Source organism: Myotis davidii, unplaced genomic scaffold, assembly GCF_000327345.1.
Source record: "Myotis davidii unplaced genomic scaffold, ASM32734v1 scaffold18, whole genome shotgun sequence".
Classification (NCBI taxonomy): domain Eukaryota; kingdom Metazoa; phylum Chordata; class Mammalia; order Chiroptera; family Vespertilionidae; genus Myotis; species Myotis davidii.
The window spans coordinates 1,984,418-2,001,833 of NW_006292696.1; the positions used below are offsets into that span (position 1 = coordinate 1,984,418).

At 54.1% G+C, this 17,416-nt stretch overlaps 2 protein-coding genes across 9 annotated transcripts in view; one reads left to right on the forward strand and one right to left on the reverse strand.

The window, feature by feature from the left end:
- The first annotated feature begins 2,607 nt into the window (after window positions 1-2,607).
- Window positions 2,608-7,107, forward strand: GPX3 (glutathione peroxidase 3). Its single transcript, XM_006779428.1, has 5 exons — window positions 2,608-2,640; window positions 3,462-3,675; window positions 4,786-4,903; window positions 5,349-5,448; window positions 6,069-7,107. The coding sequence occupies exons 1-5, from the start codon at window positions 2,608-2,610 to the stop codon at window positions 6,288-6,290; spliced, it is 687 nt and encodes a 228-aa protein (XP_006779491.2). The 3' UTR covers window positions 6,291-7,107.
- A 523-nt stretch (window positions 7,108-7,630) lies between these two features.
- TNIP1 (TNFAIP3 interacting protein 1) overlaps window positions 7,631-17,416 on the reverse strand; it is a 51,384-nt gene continuing 41,598 nt past the window's right edge. For 4 of the 8 annotated variants that reach the window (XM_015565624.1, XM_015565625.1, XM_006766264.2 and 1 more), the window contains 7 exons: window positions 15,414-15,542; window positions 13,402-13,530; window positions 11,568-11,693; window positions 10,987-11,052; window positions 10,281-10,445; window positions 8,948-9,038; window positions 7,631-8,399 (listed from right to left, as the gene is read on the reverse strand). In XM_015565624.1, the coding sequence (XP_015421110.1) occupies window positions 8,365-8,399; window positions 8,948-9,038; window positions 10,281-10,445; window positions 10,987-11,052; window positions 11,568-11,693; window positions 13,402-13,530; window positions 15,414-15,542 (741 nt within the window). In that variant the 3' untranslated portion in view covers window positions 7,631-8,364. Of the gene's footprint in view, window positions 8,459-8,947; window positions 9,039-10,280; window positions 10,446-10,986; window positions 11,053-11,567; window positions 11,694-13,401; window positions 13,531-15,413; window positions 15,543-17,416 lie in introns of all 8 variants that reach the window. The other 4 variants (XM_006766266.2, XM_006766267.2, XM_006766268.2 and 1 more) reach the window with 4 other exon arrangements.

The window sequence follows — 17,416 nt, forward strand, 5'->3', positions numbered from 1 at the left end:
GACATGGCAGTGGCAAAATGAAGCTGATGATTTCAGAAGGGATGATGCTTGGAGAAGCTGTTCTCAGGAGGGTTTCCTGCCCTGGGCAGCCTCTCCCCTCACCTGCCCATATTGGCCTGAGCACACCTGGTAGTTGGAGCAAGCTGGGCACTGCCAGCTCAGTGGGAGAGGCAGAAGTCTCCTGAGCCTCAGTGTATCCCAGCAGGCCGTGTGACCCTTCGCTAGAGTGGGGGTGCTGAGGCCAGGACGACCTAGCACGCCTCTCTCCTTGGATGGCATGTGCCAAGGTGGGCCCTAGGATTTCTCCTCTTTAGGGAGCCAAAGTCAGGCCTAGAACTAGACTCAAAGAGAGATTCCCGTCTCCAGTCTCCCAGCACACACACACTAGGCTTGTGCAAGCTCAAGATAAGCTTTGAGCCTCTGTGTTCCTAAAATCTTCTGGGTCTTTATTCTAAAATCTTATGAAACAGTCTATGATTCTGTTTCCAAAATGCTGTCCACCGCTCAGGAAGCCCGTTCCAAGCACAGGGTTCCTTCATCATAGCTGTGTGTTCTCTGTAGAACTCTGGGGAGGAATAGATGGACTTAGAGAGAACAGGATGGGTATGGCCAAGAAAAGTCTTAGGGTAGGTATGGTCATATCAGATGCTGCCAGCTAGGACTTGCTGGCTAATTAACAGTTTGGGCATGCCCATCTTTCTTCCCTGGTCAGCAGATAGCTGCGATGTCATAACCCTGGTTCAGATGTTTACATTACCCTCACCCCAGGGCCAAGAGGTCAGGCAGGGGGCACGTGGAGAATGGGCTGGACCAAAGGTGACTGCCCCAGAGAGAGGTTTTCTCCTCCCACTCAAAGGGAGGGGCTAGAGAACAAAGGGAATCCTCCTTTCCTTGCTGTGTCCCCTCTCCAGTCCAGCTCCGGGCTGCCCAGACTCCCTGTCCTTGCTCTGCAAAAGGACTGTGCATTAGCTGTAGAGAGCAACAGCTGCTGAAGAGAGCAACAGCTGCTGACGTGCGCAGGATCCTAGTAACGGCTGGTTTCTAGGTGACTAAATCAGGCCGAGAGAATCACGGAACCACAGATGGATGGAGTTGAGGGGCCCTTATGACAGCCCTGGATCTGACCCCGTCTCACAATAAGCAGCGGGGAGAGCAGTCGTTACAGAGTCAGAGGCAGGCCAGGCGCAGAGCTCAGGTCTCCTGCCCCCAGACCAGTTCTCGCTTCACAGCGTCCTATTGACGGGAGTGGGAAGATCGGCGAGGAGAAAGACGCAAGCGCAGCCGCTGAGTCCCTATGCGCCTCCCACTCTCCAGCCATCAGAACTCTCCTGTCTTATCCAACTGGGAGGATTGAGGCACTCTCACGGCCCCTCCCCCCCGTCTTCTCTGGCCTCCCCTGTTTAAGGTGAGGGCTCTGGGATTCCATAGGCCCAGGAGGCTGACAAGATCTGGGCTGCAGTGCCCAGTGGTGAGTGCAAGCCATGGCTTCCCAGACCCTGGCCGCTCCGAGCCCCATTGGTCTGAACCCTGAGCACTGACCTCACTGGTCCCAGGAGAAAGCGAGGAAGCTCTGTCACTGGTCCTTCGTCCTGGAGACACCCTGCCAGTGCATCCCCTTCATAGTGGCTGGGGAACATCAAGGCCTCTTCACAATAATGTAGGAACAAGGGGCCCTCTCCCCTGGCTGCAGGCAGAATAATCACTACCCCTGGAGGTGGGGGTTTCTTTCCAAGAGGCTTTCAAGACTTTTTGGACCTGCCATCAGATTCTCACAGCCATCTGGGGAGGCTCAGAGTGAGCCAGCAAAGACTGAAACCTGATGAGAGGGGATGCCCCTCGCCCCACCCCCACCCTGAAACTGTGCCCGGAAGTGGATCCTCCTGTTGTTTACAGGCTTTCCTTATTTGGACAACCTTTTGGCTCTAGTTCTCTCCTTCCCCAGAGTTTGTCTTTGGATCCGGCAGAGGTGGAGAGGCTGCTGGGAGGCCTTGCCTCTGGCTGCTAGACCTCTGTGCCCTCGGGGTGTGTTTGCTGTTCCCTCAGTTGTTTGTATTTTGAGGTGGAAATGATCCCAGATGGGGCTTTGGAGGCCCAACGGCTGGAGAAATATTGAGCTTAGGTCTAAGGCCTGCCTTTAGCACCCACCAAGTCATGGGCGTGGAATATTAGACTCAGGTAAAGCAGGGAATTTGCACCGAAGCCAAGAGAGCTTGCGGCTGCCAGGGAATGGTGGGACCCAGCCACACCTGGCTCAGCAGACCTGTGGCCTCTTCAAGATACAGGTAGCTTTCCTTCACCCTCCTGGAGCCACGCCCTGCCAGCCCAGAGGGCTCCCTTCACCCACTTGGGCCCAGGTACCTCACCTCAGCAGCACGTCTTCCGGGACTGACGGTCTTCCGGGACTGACGGGAAGAGAGGGTGTGGACTTGCTTCTCTAACTCCATTCACCTGTGTCTGTCTGCCTGGGTCTATAATGCTACTTTGCACAGGGCCTACGCAAAGGCAGTCAGGGCCAGAAAGCCCCATAGAGATGACCTGATACAATGGTGGCAAGCTCTTTGCTTTCCCATCACGACCAGCGCACCTGCCTGTCGTGTTATTGACGCCATGACATCCTTCCAAGAACAGACCCAGACTTCTGTAATCTGGGCCAGAGCTGAGGGAGGGGCAGTGGAGTGAATGCAACCTCGTGCTGGTTAGCAGCATTCCCACTGACAGCATGCTGTCCGGCCATCGTGGTTGAGAACAGCTGATCCAGTTCAAGATTCTCATTTTATAAACGAGGAAGCTGAGGTCCAGAGAAGAGAAAGGGCCAGTCCAGGACCACACAGCGAGTTAGGGGCAGAGCTAGACGTGGAATCCAGGTCCCCCGACTTGCAGTCCATTGTACCCTGTTCCTGCTTGTCCTGGAGGTTGACTGTGGAGCAGAGGCTGGGCAGAGAGGAAGGCACAAGGCTCATCGTCACAATGGCTCACTCACAGGGCGCCGTTCTTTACCCTTCATCCTCACAGCGGCCTTTCCCCATTCCTGGCTCCTCCTCTGTCCCTATTCTACACCCACAGCCTCAGCTTTCCAGTCCCCTAGTCTGGAACCTCTGAATCACCTCTCTCCATTCTGCCCCTTCCTTCTTCCTGCTCAGTTCTGCCTTTTCAATGGTTTAGTTCAGCCTCATCATCACTTGCCTGGATTCTTGTGACAGCCGTCCACCCCTTCTCCATCAGCCCATCCAGTAACAAACCCGCCGGTATCAGCTTAGTGTCCCTCAGGGCTGGTAAGTCTTTATGAATCCACGTGTGCTGTGCAGTGATGATGACAGGAAGTCACCTCCAGGTTTCCATGGCACTCACCAGCATACTAAGTGCTTCCATAATCATTTTCTTGCGCAAGGAATTAGGAGGCCTCGGTGCTAGTCTAGTTCCAAAGCCTGGAGTGGTCTTGGGGTCTTTCATGGTCTTGAAAGTGGAGATGCCCAAGTTTCCTTCTAGCTCTAACCACTCGCTGGCGCTGGTCTCTGTTCCAGACGGACTGCCATGCTGGTGTGAGCGGCACCATCTATGAGTATGGAGCCCTCACCCTCAACGGGGAGGAGTACATCCCCTTCAAGCAGTATGCCGGCAAATACGTCCTCTTTGTCAACGTGGCCAGCTACTGAGGCCTGACGAGCCAGTACGTTGGTAAGAGCCCTCTGCTTTATTCTGGACCGTTTCTGCCAGTTGGGAATATTTCAAGGGGGGAGGGGGACAGTGATCATGAGATTCCAAACCGTGCATCCCGGTCCTCTGTGCCATGGTCTTGTGAAGATGATTATCTAAATCTGAGACCTGCTTGCCTTGGACATGTTCTAGAAGACTCCCTGCAATCCTTCATCCCTGAGCACAACTGCCCTAAAAGCAGGGGGATGGAGGAGATGACGTTTGTGCCTAAAGTGTCCTTTCCCTGGAGAGGAACAGTAGCGTTGCCTTGCTGAAAATTTCTCACCTGCCTCAGCCCCATCGCCCTTAGTACTTCTGGAGTGGCGCCAGGCATCTCTGGCCCCTATCTGGAAGGCAGGCAGTGGCTCGAGGCGTTTCACCCAGGTTCTGGGAACTCTAGTGTCCCCACTCATTTCCTTTAGCCGGGCAGCCGCGCTGGCACAGGACCTCAGCGCCAACAGGAAAGTGCTCTTGGGGCTGAGCACAGTGGGCTGGGAGGGGCTGGGAGGCAGCAGGGCACCTGAGTGTCCTGCCTGGCAGTTATGGGAAGTTCCTGCAAGTGCAGTGACGGCCACTGGGCTGCACAGTGGGCAGGGATGCTCTGTTCAGATGCTTCTGTCAGGCCTCAGAATAGAGCTGTGCGTCTGTGCAGGAGTAGGGTTGGGCATGGCCTCGTACAGGCCATGGGCAGAGGGAGCTGGGCCAGGGCCTCCCTTGGATCCCTGATTCCCAGAGTATAGGAGGGTTGTGAGGGCCCCACCTCACCCCAGGGAAGTCCTCTGCCTTCCCCCAGGGGGGATAGTTCTTGTTCCAGGAAATAATCCTGAAGGAACTTGGCAGTGGGCCAGTGACTGAATACTGATTTGAGAAAGGGTGTTACTTGCTTCCCCCACAAACCTGCAACCCATCCAGCTGAGTCAGGAGAGTGGGACTTGACTCCCAGCATTGACACGTTTGATGAGCGGTCCTGGGCAAGCCCCCACTGTCGGGCCTCAGTGATTTCAGCTGTACGACAGGTGAGCAGGCACTGGTGTGATGAGGCAGGGCTCCTCACCGGGCGACCCCGGTCTCTGCTCTCTCTCCCTGGCCCAGAACTGAATGCACTACAGGAAGAGCTGCAACCATTTGGTCTGGTCATTCTGGGCTTCCCCTGCAACCAATTTGGAAAACAGGAGCCAGGAGAGAACTCGGAGATTCTACCTTCCCTCAAGTGAGTGCTCAGGCAGCATCCGGAAAGCTCCCCCAGCATAGCCAGCCGCGTACCAGCCGGGGCGCCAGGCATCTCTTGCGTTGGCTCCCACTCATGCTGACATTTATCAGCCCCGAGAAGTCCTCTCCCTCCCCAGGAACCCCACTCAATGGAATGAGGGGAAGAAGGGACAGGGAGGAACAGGGACAGGAGGACTGGTTGTGAGCGCTTGACGGATGGGAGGGTGCATGTGGGGGGCAGGGGTTACTGAGAAGGTACCAGAATGGAAAAAGACCGCAGAGCCACATTATGCCTTTGCCCAGTCAATACTCATGGGCTCCCACTGCCCACTATGGAATAGAACCCAGACTCCCCACACCCCCTGCCCTGCCCTGGCCCTTCCTCTTGTTTCTGGGCCTTGTGCCCATCCATCTCCTTGGGACCCACCTACGAACATTTCTCGTAGGCATGTTCGACCAGGTGGGGGCTACGTCCCCAATTTCCAACTCTTTGAGAAAGGAGATGTGAACGGGGAGAACGAGCAGAAGGTCTACACGTTCCTGAAGGTGAGTGTGCAGCCACCTCTGCGGAGGGGCTCTGCCCAGCGATGCTGGCTCTGGGCGGGCTGCTGGGCTCCAGCCCCGACAGCAGCGGTTCTCAACCTGTGGGTCGTGACCTCTTTGGCGGTCGAACGACCCTTTCACAGGGGTCGCCTAAGACCATCCTGCATATCAGATATTTACATGACGATTCATAATAGTAGCAACATTACAGTTATGAGGTAGCAATGAAAATAATTTTATGGTTGGGTCACAACAGGAGGAACTGTATTTAAAGGGCCAGAAGGTTGAGAACCACTGCCCTACAGACAAGGCCCAGGCCTGTGCTGCCCTGCCCTGCTCTGCTCTAGGGAAATTTCTGGGCATCCAACTATCGTTCCAATAGAGGGCTTTGCACACCCTAGATCTCATCTGCCCATTTTACAATAAGGCCCAGGCAGGGCCCCAGAAGGGACAAGGGTCTCACAATCCACTAGAGCCAATGACAGTTCTGAGATCCAGTCTCCCAACTGGTGCTCTTTCCTCAGGGGAGGCTGTTCCCCCTTGCCCGCCCTGCCCCACCTGCTGCCCTCCCCAGGAGGTGGGAGGGGCCCCGAGCAGGTTAACATTATTCATCCATGTTCCAGAACTCCTGCCCTCCCACCACGGAGCTCCTGGGCTCGCCTAAACGCCTCTTCTGGGAACCCATGAAGATCCATGACATCCGCTGGAACTTTGAGAAGTTCCTGGTGGGGCCGGACGGTAAACCCATCATGCGCTGGTACCACCGGACCACGGTCAGCAACGTCAAGATGGACATCCTGGCCTACTTGAGGGAGCAGGCAGCCCTGGCGGTCGAAGAGAAGTAACTGAGGCCTGCCCCACCCCACGTCCACCACGCGGAGCTGGGGAGGGACTCTGTTCAGGAAGGATCCCGTATCTCTAGCCACACTACTCCTACCACAGACCCTTCTTACTATACAAGGCCCCAGTGTGCACACAGTGTGTCTGTACTGCTGTGCACATGGGTGTTTGCCCACAGGTGTGAGATCATGTGTGAATGCACCTGAGTGTGCAGCCACATGTGTCTACCTGGACGAATACCCAGGAATGTGTACCAATAGGTGCCCACGGCTATGTGCTGTGGAGAATGCTAGAGAGTAACACCCTTTCTCTCCAGTTCTCTGCCACAGTGATAACAGTTCACTGAGCCGAGCCCAAAGAAACCAGCTCTAGATGCAGTTGTTCTGCTCTCCCTGGGCCTCAGACTTGGGGCCAGCATCTCCCCCTGCCTCCAAGTACCACCACTGCAGTGCCCAGAAGCTCCTGGGTCTACCACACTGTCCATCCTCCCTCCTCTCCTCTGTACGTCTCTCTCCTTCCTGAAGGGCCCTCCTAAGCCCCTCCCCCCAGCCCACAGTGCTCCCTGAGCAGCCAAGGCAGACGTGAGAGTAAGGGCCACGTTCCCCGAGTCAGGAGTGGCGTCTCTATGAAGGAGGGGCCCGAAGCCCTAGTGGGCGGACCTCCCCTGAGCCTGTCTGAGGGGCCAGCCTTTAGTGCATTCAGGCTGAGACCCCCAGGCAGGGATGCCACCCCTGCTACTTCGGAGGATGTGCTCTCACCCCTCACCCTGGCCCATTGGCATAGACTCACCCCCACCTGCCCAGTAAAGGCCTTTCTGCAGCAGCTGAACCTACTGTGGTACTTCTCAATGGGGCCGCTCCAGTGGACAAGGGAGGGGGAGGGACGGGGAGGGGGAGATGGGAGGGTATGAGAAAGAAAAAAGACATGGAGTGCTTCGGGCCCTTGCTTTTTGGTTTCTACCTAGGCCCACTCTGCTTCTCTCAGCATTTGGAGTTTATGAAACATCTATTCTCATTCCCTCCCACAATTCTCCAAGGGCTGAGGCGAGGTGTTCTAGTTGACGGGTGAGGAAAATGAGGCTCACAGAAGGCCCAGGCCTTGCCCAGTGTCTCCTGGTGAGCGGTGTGGGACTGGAGTGTAGACCAGGTCACCTTCCTCTGCCCCCGGATGCCCCGTTCTCACGGAGGCTCTGAGCAGGACTCCAGGGGCATCAGCCAAGAGTAACGGTGATGCTCTTGGGAGGCTGGGGGGTGGGGCGTGGGGCGGGGCACAGAGGACAGGGACCAGGAAAGCAGCATTCTGAGTGACTGGGATGGAACATTAGCCGCGACATAAAAACACCAGCTACAGAAACTTCCATTTGGATTTATGTCCAAGATTCGTGCAAAGAGCTGCCCAGGGACAGACGGCCACCCCAATCCGGGCCTCCAGCACCACAAGCCTCCAGTGGCAGGGCCGAGGGTCTGGTCGCTTCAGGCTTGGGCCCCTCAGCATATGTGGCTGGCAGGCCTTCATCCCGGGCTGCAGTGGCGAGAGCAAGGCTGCCATGACGGAGGTGGAGGGCCTGCAGCAGAACATCCCTTGTTCTCTTCTGCTCCGAGGCAAACCTCCTCTTCCTGCAGCTCCTCACAGAGGGAAGGGATGGGCGTGGTCTAGGTCCTGCTACTACAGAGCTTGAAGCAAAATTAAACACACACATGAATTGAACGTGGTCCCCAGAGGGGCTGGAACCCCTTCTGGGGGAGTTTTGAAAGAAGGGTCTCAGCTGCACCCCACTCTTGTGACTGACGTCCCCCGGCGGATTCCACAAAGGATGGCAGGTCTCTCTCCAGGCGGTGGCAGGACAGTGAGTTTTTTCCAGTCGCGCCAGAGGCAGGGCGCAGACAGAGCCTTCTGGGTAGAGCCTCCCCAATCTGCAAACAGTTCAGGTTGGGGCCAGGGCACAGGCAGGTGGCCCCTCTCAGCTTCCTGTCGGGCTCAGACTCTGGCCACACAGAGCACGTGGCCTCTAGTTTTTCAGAAATCTGAGGTCAGCTGGCTCTGCAGGACGAAGGTGGAGCCAAGTGAAGTAATCTGGTCTCACTGAGGCCCCTTGCGGTCATTTTTTGCAGAGTCTAAATAAACAAAAATTTTGAAGACTTAAAGATGAGGTGGTACAGTAGGTTTCAAAGTCCTGTGGAAACCAATACAGTAACAGTGAAAGTAACAGCTCGAGTTATTAAGTGTTACCGAGCGCCAGGCCCTGGGCGAAGTACCGTAGGTACATTCATCATTCAATAATCCAGGTCAGCCCTATGAAGCAGGCGGATGACTATCCCTTTATGGGGGAGGGAGCTGGGGCCCACAGAGGTTTCAAAAACCGGCCCAAGTCCCAGTTCTAGGGAGTGTTGAAGCCTAGTCAGTCTTGCTCAATCCCAAACATGGGGCAGTTCCGGAAGAGGGGACAGCCCTGCCCATTTGGCCGCCTCTGGGGAAAATGAGAAAATGAGCAGCCAATCCCTCCTCCCAACCACTAACTCCTCCAACTTCACTCCCTCCAAGGTGCCTACAGCCTCGGCTCCCACACCTTCGTGAAGGGGCCCACGACCTCCCGGCAGAGCCCCCTTGTTTCTGCACAGCTGAGACCCTTCCCAAACCCCTCTGTACTAGGGATCACACTTACCTGGTTCTGCAGGCCTGGCTGTCGGCGAGTCCATCACTTGGGAGGTCTGATTGCGCATCCCTCCATAGGGTGGCCGCCAGGTGTATCCTGGCTGCAACAAAACGTTCTTAGTAATCAACAACCACACTGGAAAATTACAATAGCAGATACTGAACACACAGTAATCAAGTATACAGGCCCCCTCAGGATCCTCAGGGGACTGGCTCCAGGACGGCCCCACCCCCAGGATACCAAAATCCAAGGATACTCAAGTCACTTGTATGAAATGTTGTAGTATTTGTATATAATCTACACACATCCTCCCAAATACTTTAATCATCTCTGGATTACTTACAGTACATAATACAACATAAATGTTACGTAAACAGTTGTTATACTGTATTGTTTAGGGAATAATGATTTTTAAAAAGGTCTTGTTCAGTACAATCAACCATTGTAGGCCTAACTACATGGTGCATGTCAGCAACCACGTAACATTTTTTCCGGATATTTTCAAGTCACAATTGATTGAACCCAGGGATGTGGAACCGATGGATATGGAGGGTCGACTGTAATGGAATCCTTACAATAATCCAGGTTGCCATCCCCATTTTACAGATAAGGAAACTGAGGCTCAGAGGGGCTAAGTAACTTTTCAAAGTTCATCCATCTAGAAAAGTGGCCAAACATTTATTAGATCCCAGATCTCTATAACCCCAGAGTCAACCTCTTAAGCCCCACGTTATACTCCAGTAAAGAATGGTCATGGGGAGAGAAGCTAAAAGAGAGCCCGGATAGGAGGCTGCTGTCCCTGTCCAGGTGAGAGTGGGGCTGCCTGAGGGGGCTGTGGCAGAGCGACTGGAGAGGATGGGACAAGTGACAGCAACTCTTTGGAGAAACAATGACCAGCAGGGAAAAGAGAAGAGAGGGGGGAGAGAGGGAGAGAGGGAAGAGGAGGGGGGGGGAGAAAAGGAAAGTGAAGAAAGAGAAGAAGGAGAAAAAGGGGAGGGAGAGAATGCATGTGAGGAACTGTGGTGCCTGACCACATGTGGAAGTTAGAGGACAAAGTAAAGCCACACTCTGACACCCTGGCCTGATTGGTTGGAGGGAGTCCTCCTTGCTACCCAGCCCCCTTTCTCAGCCTTTTCTGTCCTACATCAGTGGCTCTGGGCTGGGAGTCCTGCCCCTGGGATAGCAGCCAGAGCCGGGCCCTGGACATCCGCCCGCACAGCACAATGCTGTGAGGAAGAAGCCCAGAGTGGAGTTTCTGACACCCTCGCTTGACTTGGCCCCCTGGAAAGTGTCTGGGGTGGCCCTGTGTGGGTCCTGGGGTGAAGGAGGGACACAGACTCACCATAGGATAGAGGTGGGAGTTGGGAAGTGGGGGTGGATGCTCCATAGCCATGGGGGGCGGAGGGTAGCGGATCTGGGACCATTCCTCATAGCCGTGATGTGGCATGGGCGGACCATAGTACCCGAAGTATGGGTGGGGCTCCACGTGGTAGCGCTCTGCCGAGGCCTGCAAGAAAGGCTGATGTCTGGCTCTGGCCTGCGACAGGCTGCAGGGCCATCCCCAGGGACACCATCTCATGTCTCATCCTCTAGAGCACTGGTTCTCAACCTTCTGGCCCTTTAAATACAGTTCCTCATGTTGTGACCCAACCATAAAATTATTTTCGTTGCTACTTCATAACTATCATGTTGCTACTGTTATGAATCGTAATGTAAATATCTGATATGCAGGATGGTCTTAGGCGACCCCTGTGAAAGGGTCATTTGACTGCCAAAGGGGTCGCGACCCACAGGTTGAGAACCGCTGCTCTAGAATGTCAGTTCTCTGAAGGACATGGGCACAGAAGGCTGGCACGTGGCATGGAAGAGCAACAATGAGGACAGCGAATGTGACCTGAGGACTCACTCCGTGCCGAGTCCTGTTCTAAGTGCTCTACTGCACTGCTCGCTAGTTAGCTGGGACCTGAGCAAACACTGCCTCTCCCATCAGACTGTAGCTCTGAGGAAGGTCAGTGAAGTCAGGCTGCTTCCTCCTTGAGCCCCCTCACCTTTGCTTTCCTCTTCTGCTGTTTGAGGGCTTCTTTCGCCTTCTCTTCATCTTTGAATGCTTTTAGCTGAGGGAAGAAAGGAGGGAGAGAAGACTGTTGGCCCAGGTGCTGCCTTCAGCAGTCCCAGGGTTGATGGGCTGATGCACCAGCGTGGGCTGTCCTGCCTGGCCCAGCCCTGGGGAAGGGCCCCGTGGGGCAGAGCACAGCCCAGACGGGGGGCTGCTGGTAAGGCCTGCTCACTGTGGGAGGTCTGAACACCGGGCAGGAGGCGTCCGGTGCGCTCACTGCTTCTGCGCTTCCCCATTCACATTTTCCAGGTGCATTCTGCGAGACAATGGGGGGCTCCAGGCCAATCCCTGAATTTGCTCTTTAAAGGCACCAAAACTGACTGTGGAAACCCAGAGCTGGGGGTTAGGGGCGGGGTGGGCATGTCCCCATGAAATCCACAGGAACTTATAGCAGAGCTGGAAGGAGAAGCAGTGAGGGTCCTGACATCCAGGCTCACATCCAGGGACCCTGCAATCCATGCCCCCGTCCCGAGGGCAGGCCAATGGCCCCTTCCTCGGGCCAGCTCTTCTCACCTGGGCGTTTGACAGGGTGACCTGGGCCTGCAGTTTCTCTACCTGCTTCTTCAGCTCTTCCTTCTCCTCATTCATGCGCTCCCGATCACTGCGCTCTCTCTGGAAGTCCTCCTCAAAGATCTTCACCTGCAGGGGTGAGGAGGGGAGAGAGGGAAGGGGTGAAGGGGGAGGGACAGCTCTGAGTGGAGGCTCAGACCTGCTGAGGCCCAGAATCCTGGGTTGGCTGCTGAGAGTCACAGACATCAGAGCTGGTGTCACCCCGTCTCGACAGCCCCCATGGAGTGGGGAATGTGTACACCTCCAGCCCCATCCCCATCTTCAAACAAAGTAGTTCTGGATCCCCCTAATTTACTTTATTTATTTATTTACTATGTCTTAGATACATTATTTTTTAAAATATGTTTTTATTGACTTTTAGAGAGAGAGGAAGGAAGAAGGATAGAGAACTAGAAACAGCAATGAATGAGAAACATCATCTATCTGCTGCCTCTTGATGCCCCTAGTGGAGATAGAGCTCGAAAACCGAGCATGTGCCCTGACCAGGAATCAAACCAGTGACCTCTTGCTTCATGGGTCCGTGCTCAGCCACTGAGCCAGGTGTGGATCCCCCTATTTTATATTCTTGGCTTCAACACAGGGTTTCATTTAAACAAGGGATATATGACTTTTTAAAATATATTTTATTGATTTTTCACAGAGAAGAAGGGAGAGGGATAGTTAGAAACATCAATGAGAAAGAAACATCGATCAGCTGCCTCCTGCACACCTCCTACTGGGGAGGTGCCCCCAACCGGAATCAAACCCAGGACCCTTCAGTCCACAGGCCGATGCTCTATCCACTGAGCCAAACTGGTTAGGGCAGGGATGTATGACTTTGTAAAAAAGGGTGACAGCAATTAGCCAGTCCAATCCTATCATTCTGCTTTGGCCCCAGAGGCGAAGCTACGGGACCAGAGTGTGGATGGAAGACCTTCCGAGAGTAAAGGCTTACAAAGCTCTCCCACGGCTCCCGGGAGCCTGGCAGGGAAGAGGCTGGGACCTGCAGGGCATCACATGGAAACACACGGGACAGCGTGACCTTTTCAACCTCCTTTCAAACCTCCCGTCCCTTGAGGAGAAAGTCTGTTTTATGCTAGTATGTCTTTAAGGCCTTTCTGGTATGTGTTAGTTGCCCTTAAGGTAGCGGTTCTCAACCTGTGGGTCGCGATCCCTTTGGCGGTCGAACGACCCTTTCACAGGGGTCGCCTAAGACCAGCCTGCATATCAGATATTTACATTACGATTCATAACAGTAGCAACATTACAGTTATGCAGTAGCAATGAAATAATTTCATGGTTGGTCACAACATGAGGAACTACATTTAAAGGGCCAGAAGGTTGAGAGCCACTGCCTTAAGGGAAGGGAATGAGGACTCAAGTTCAGAGTCTTCATCAGACAAGAGTATCCGGCTCAAGTTTAATAACACTGTTTTGCTTGCTTACAGCTAGTTTTTTATTTATGGAAAATAACAAACAGGTTTTTCTATTTATGACAGTGATATAAAGCTCCTTTTTAATTACATTTATTGAAAGTAATTTATTTAAAACTTATTCTTAAAATACTAGGTAGATAATGGCATAGCTGGGGTGAGGATGGCTAGATCATAGAGCAATGACTAGTTAGGGACACAATGCTGGAAAGGATAAACTTATAACCAGGCCGGGGTCCTGGCCAAAGGCAGGAAGTGGACTACCAGGAACTGCTTCCACGTGATGCCAAGCCCATCCTGGGTGCTCAGGATGCTCCAGCTCCCACTACCACCTCCTTCCTACCTGGCCTCCTCCCAAGGCTCACCTGCTGTTTCAGCAACTCGTTCTGCGTGACCAGCTCCTGTTTTCTGAGCAGGCCACCAGCTCCTTCTGGGTTCCCAAAGGCTGTTGGTGACGATGGGGAGGCCTGGATGCTCAGTGCTTCCTCTAGGGCCTGAGACCAGGAAGAGAGAAGATGGGTCCATCAGCAGAAGCCCTGAAAGTCAGGTTCCACTGACAGGGTCATCCTTAGGGACCCCCTTCCTGACAATAATGATAACAATAACCACCACTACCAGAACTATTTAATAAATGCTACCCTAGGCATTAATACTATGCACACATCATTTCACCGAATACGCTCCACAGTCCCAGGAAGAAAAGGCTATCATCCCCATTTTACAGATGTGAAAACTGAGGTTCCGAGACCTGAAGTGATTTGTCCAAAGCCACACAGCAAGTGGTAACGTGGGGATTCAAATCCAGTGTGTGCTATTAACCAGCAGCCTAAACTTCACGAAGAAGGGAGAAGTTCCCTTTCCCGGAGCAGGTGTGGCTCAAGCCCAGCACCCAGACCTAGAAGGAATATTAAGTCCCTCCGGAGAATCTTGTCTGGCCTGGCCTGAGATCCGTCAGCTTTTACAACCCATTCCCACTAAACCAACCCTTCCATCCTCCTCTCTCCTGGAGTTAGATTAGACTGGATTTTAATTTCAACTTGCTCATCTCTTAAAAGGTTTCTATTAACTGGTTTTCTCCTTCAGACCTGTTAACTTGTTAGGCGAGAACTTTGGAACACCTCTCACGACTGACCACCCTCATCCCCACCTCAGCTTCAGCCCTTGAACAGCAGGGCCTCTGCCCCCCACGTGGCAGTATTGCCCAAGGTGCCTTCCTGGATGGCACGGAGGTCAAGGAAACCTCCCCTAACTTGGATGGGGTCCGCCACTTGGTCTGCTGGACTCCCCCAGAAACAAAGCTGAGTCAAGAGTCGACTTGGGATGCTGCGAGGGGAGGCTATGGCTCCCTTTCATCCTCCTACTCCCTCTGCCCCATTTTTTAGGTGGGAAGATGGAGGTTCAGTCATCCACACCTGTGTCTCTGTCCCCAGCTATGCCAAGGAAATCTGGGGGGCATGATCCTGCCTGGGCCATCCCTATGACCAGCACCACGTACAGTATTCTGCCTGGATTTTAACCCCAAGTCCCCCAGCTCGGGACACATTCTTTTCTCTGAGATCAGGTCCCAAGGACCCAGACTCATCATAATCAATGCTTTTCAAACACCAAAACCAAGAGAAGGGAAAAGCTGGCCCATAGACTCAGCAACTCCAGGCCTTCAGAGAGGTTTCCTCCCAACGCTCCCGCGGCAGTGCCTTCCTCTAACCCTGCACTGGAAGGTGGGCAGGGCCAGAATGAGTCGAGGGTTCAGATGGCAACATGGAGGCCCAGAGAGGGTACAGACCTGGCCCGTTCACTGCTACTTGCCTGACTCAGAAGAGAGGGTTTCTGCTTTCCCCAGCCCACCCGGGTGCCCTGTCTCCCTGAGTCCTACTTCCCAAGGGTGGGCACCCCGGGGCCTGTGCTCACTCACTCCCGTCAGCGAGTATTCCCTGAGCATGTGCTTTGTGCCAGGCACTGGGGGTATATGTCCCTGTGAAGACGCACACCTCCCACCGCTGCATGAGAAGACAGATGTTAAATAAGTAACCACAAGAAAATGTGAGAAGGGGCGGGAAAGAAGTTGCTGGTACTCCAGGTGCGCAGAACAGGGCGACCTGCAGATTTGTGGGAGGCCTCGCTGCACCTGAACCATGAGCAGGGTGGCACTGAGTGAGGAGACGGCACGTAAAGGGCAGGAGGGGAGCGAGCACAGGCTTGTCCCAGGGCTGGCCACTGCATGCGGGGAGAAGGCAGAGGTGGGAACCTCGGGTGACACCAGGCCCTCAGCACTCGTGCCTTGACCCAGATCTGCCCCTCCTGAGCTGAGGGTTGGGCGTGGTGGGAGTTGGGCTCAGGGAAGCTCTGGCGCCCGAGGGACCAGGACCAAGGCGCCCACCTTGTTGAGCCGCTGGATCTCCTTTTCCTGGTAATCCCGCTGCCGGGTCAGCGGGCTCAGCTGATCCTGAAGATACCTGACCTTCTGGCGCAGCTCCTTGGCCTCTGTCGACAGCTGCTCCTTGTTGGTCTGCAGGGAGCACAGGGTGGGTAAGCTGGAGCCTGTGCAGGAGACGGGGACTCCCTGCACTGCTGCCCCACCTCTCCGGCACGCCTCCTCTCTTGTCTCACTCTGCAGCCCTCACTGTGCTCACACAAGGCACCTGTGGTCAGAGCAGTAATGCCCAAAGGGCCTGACCTCAAGGAAGAAGCACTTTGGTCGAGTGAAAGGCACTGGGTTCTGACACCAGCTCCTCCACCAGCTGAGACCGGGGCACTGTCACAGCCCGCTCTGGTGTAAGCTACCTATCTGCCATAGGCAAGGAGTTTTTTTTGTTTTTGTTTTTCTGTTAATCCTCACCTGAGGATATTTTTTCCCCTTTGATTTTTAGAGACAGTGGAAGGGAGGGAGGGGGAGAGAGAGAGAAACATTGATGTGAGAGATTGGCTGCCTCCTGCATGTGCCCCGACTGGGGGCGAGGATCAAACCTGCAATCCGTATGCTCACCCTTGACCAGAAATCGAACCCGAGACCCTACGGTGCACAGGCTGATGCTCTAACCACTGAGCACACTGGCCAGGGCAAGGAGTTCTTAACGTGAGTCACACATGGACCTCAGGAAGTCTGTCAGCCCCAAAACAGTGTAAAATTTTGTCTGTGCAATTTTCTAGGGAGAAAAGCCATAGTTTTTGCCAGATTTGCACAGGGATCTTCTATGACACAGAAAGTGAGAAACCACTAAGAATCTCTAAAAGACCTTTCTGCTTTTTAGTCTCTGAACCTAGAGGAGAGAAAACACTCAAAGAAATAAAAGTAGCATAAGGCAGACAGTGTTCCTACACAGAGAAACAGTCCGTCCTGTAAGGTTAAAGAGAGAGCACAAGAGCCGAGAAGAAATCAGGGAAGGCTTCAAGGTGGAAGCACTGCTCCAACACCCACTATGGAACAATCAGGGCCCCTTCACTGCAGGGCCACAGCTGGATTGGCCCTTAGAGAGCATCAAGTCCTAGCCCCTTTGTGTGATGGGAAATGACTGCAGAGAGGGGAGATTTCTCCCAGGCTACACAGTGAGCTGGGGTGAGAGCCAAGGTATCTTAATTCCAGTGCTCTCTCTCACCTTGCAAGTCACAGGAAATGTTTAAAATAGGGACAGGCAGCCAGAGGTTGCCAAGGGCAGCCTTGGTCAGAACGGGTGGGAACTGGTCTGGACTCCTGTTGAAGAGGCTCCAGGATTAGCACGGCCTCTATCGCCATGTGCCCTTATCTACAGGGCTGTGCTGTGTCTCGAAACATCCCACCTCCCCCCAGCTGAGAGGGAGGTGCTGTCAGATCCAGGGACGTGTCTACCTACTGATGTGAGCCAGGAGAAGGGACCAAAGAGCTAGGGGTCACAGGCTGACAGTCACAAGATGTGACTGCACTGAGGAGAAAAGATAGGCAGTGTCCTGCCTAATCCTCATCTTCAAGGGAGGGGTGGTCACGGAGGCAGGCGACAGCCCAGACAAGGCCCCTGGGTGTCCTATGCTGATGAGAGGGAACTCTGAAATGCAAACTGTGTTGAAAATGTCCATTTTGAAGCTAAACAATAATAGCCTGGGCTGTTCCCATGAAAGGGACGGCATCACGACATAAATAAAATCTGCCAGAAGTCTGCGGGTCAGGCGGCCTTTCCTCTTTCAGCCGTAACAGGACCCCGAGGGCCGTGGCTGGGATCAGTCACACGGAGGACGGATCAGATGCTGCTTCTTCAGGGGGCAGATTCCTGGCCCCATGACTCAATCTGACGCCTCTTCCTGCCCCTCCCTGGTCCCTGTCACTTCTCCTGTGTAGTATTTAACACGCTTCAGCTTACTTGCTTCTGTAATCAGTTGTTTAGCGTCTCTTCCCCCTCAAAGCGGGGACTA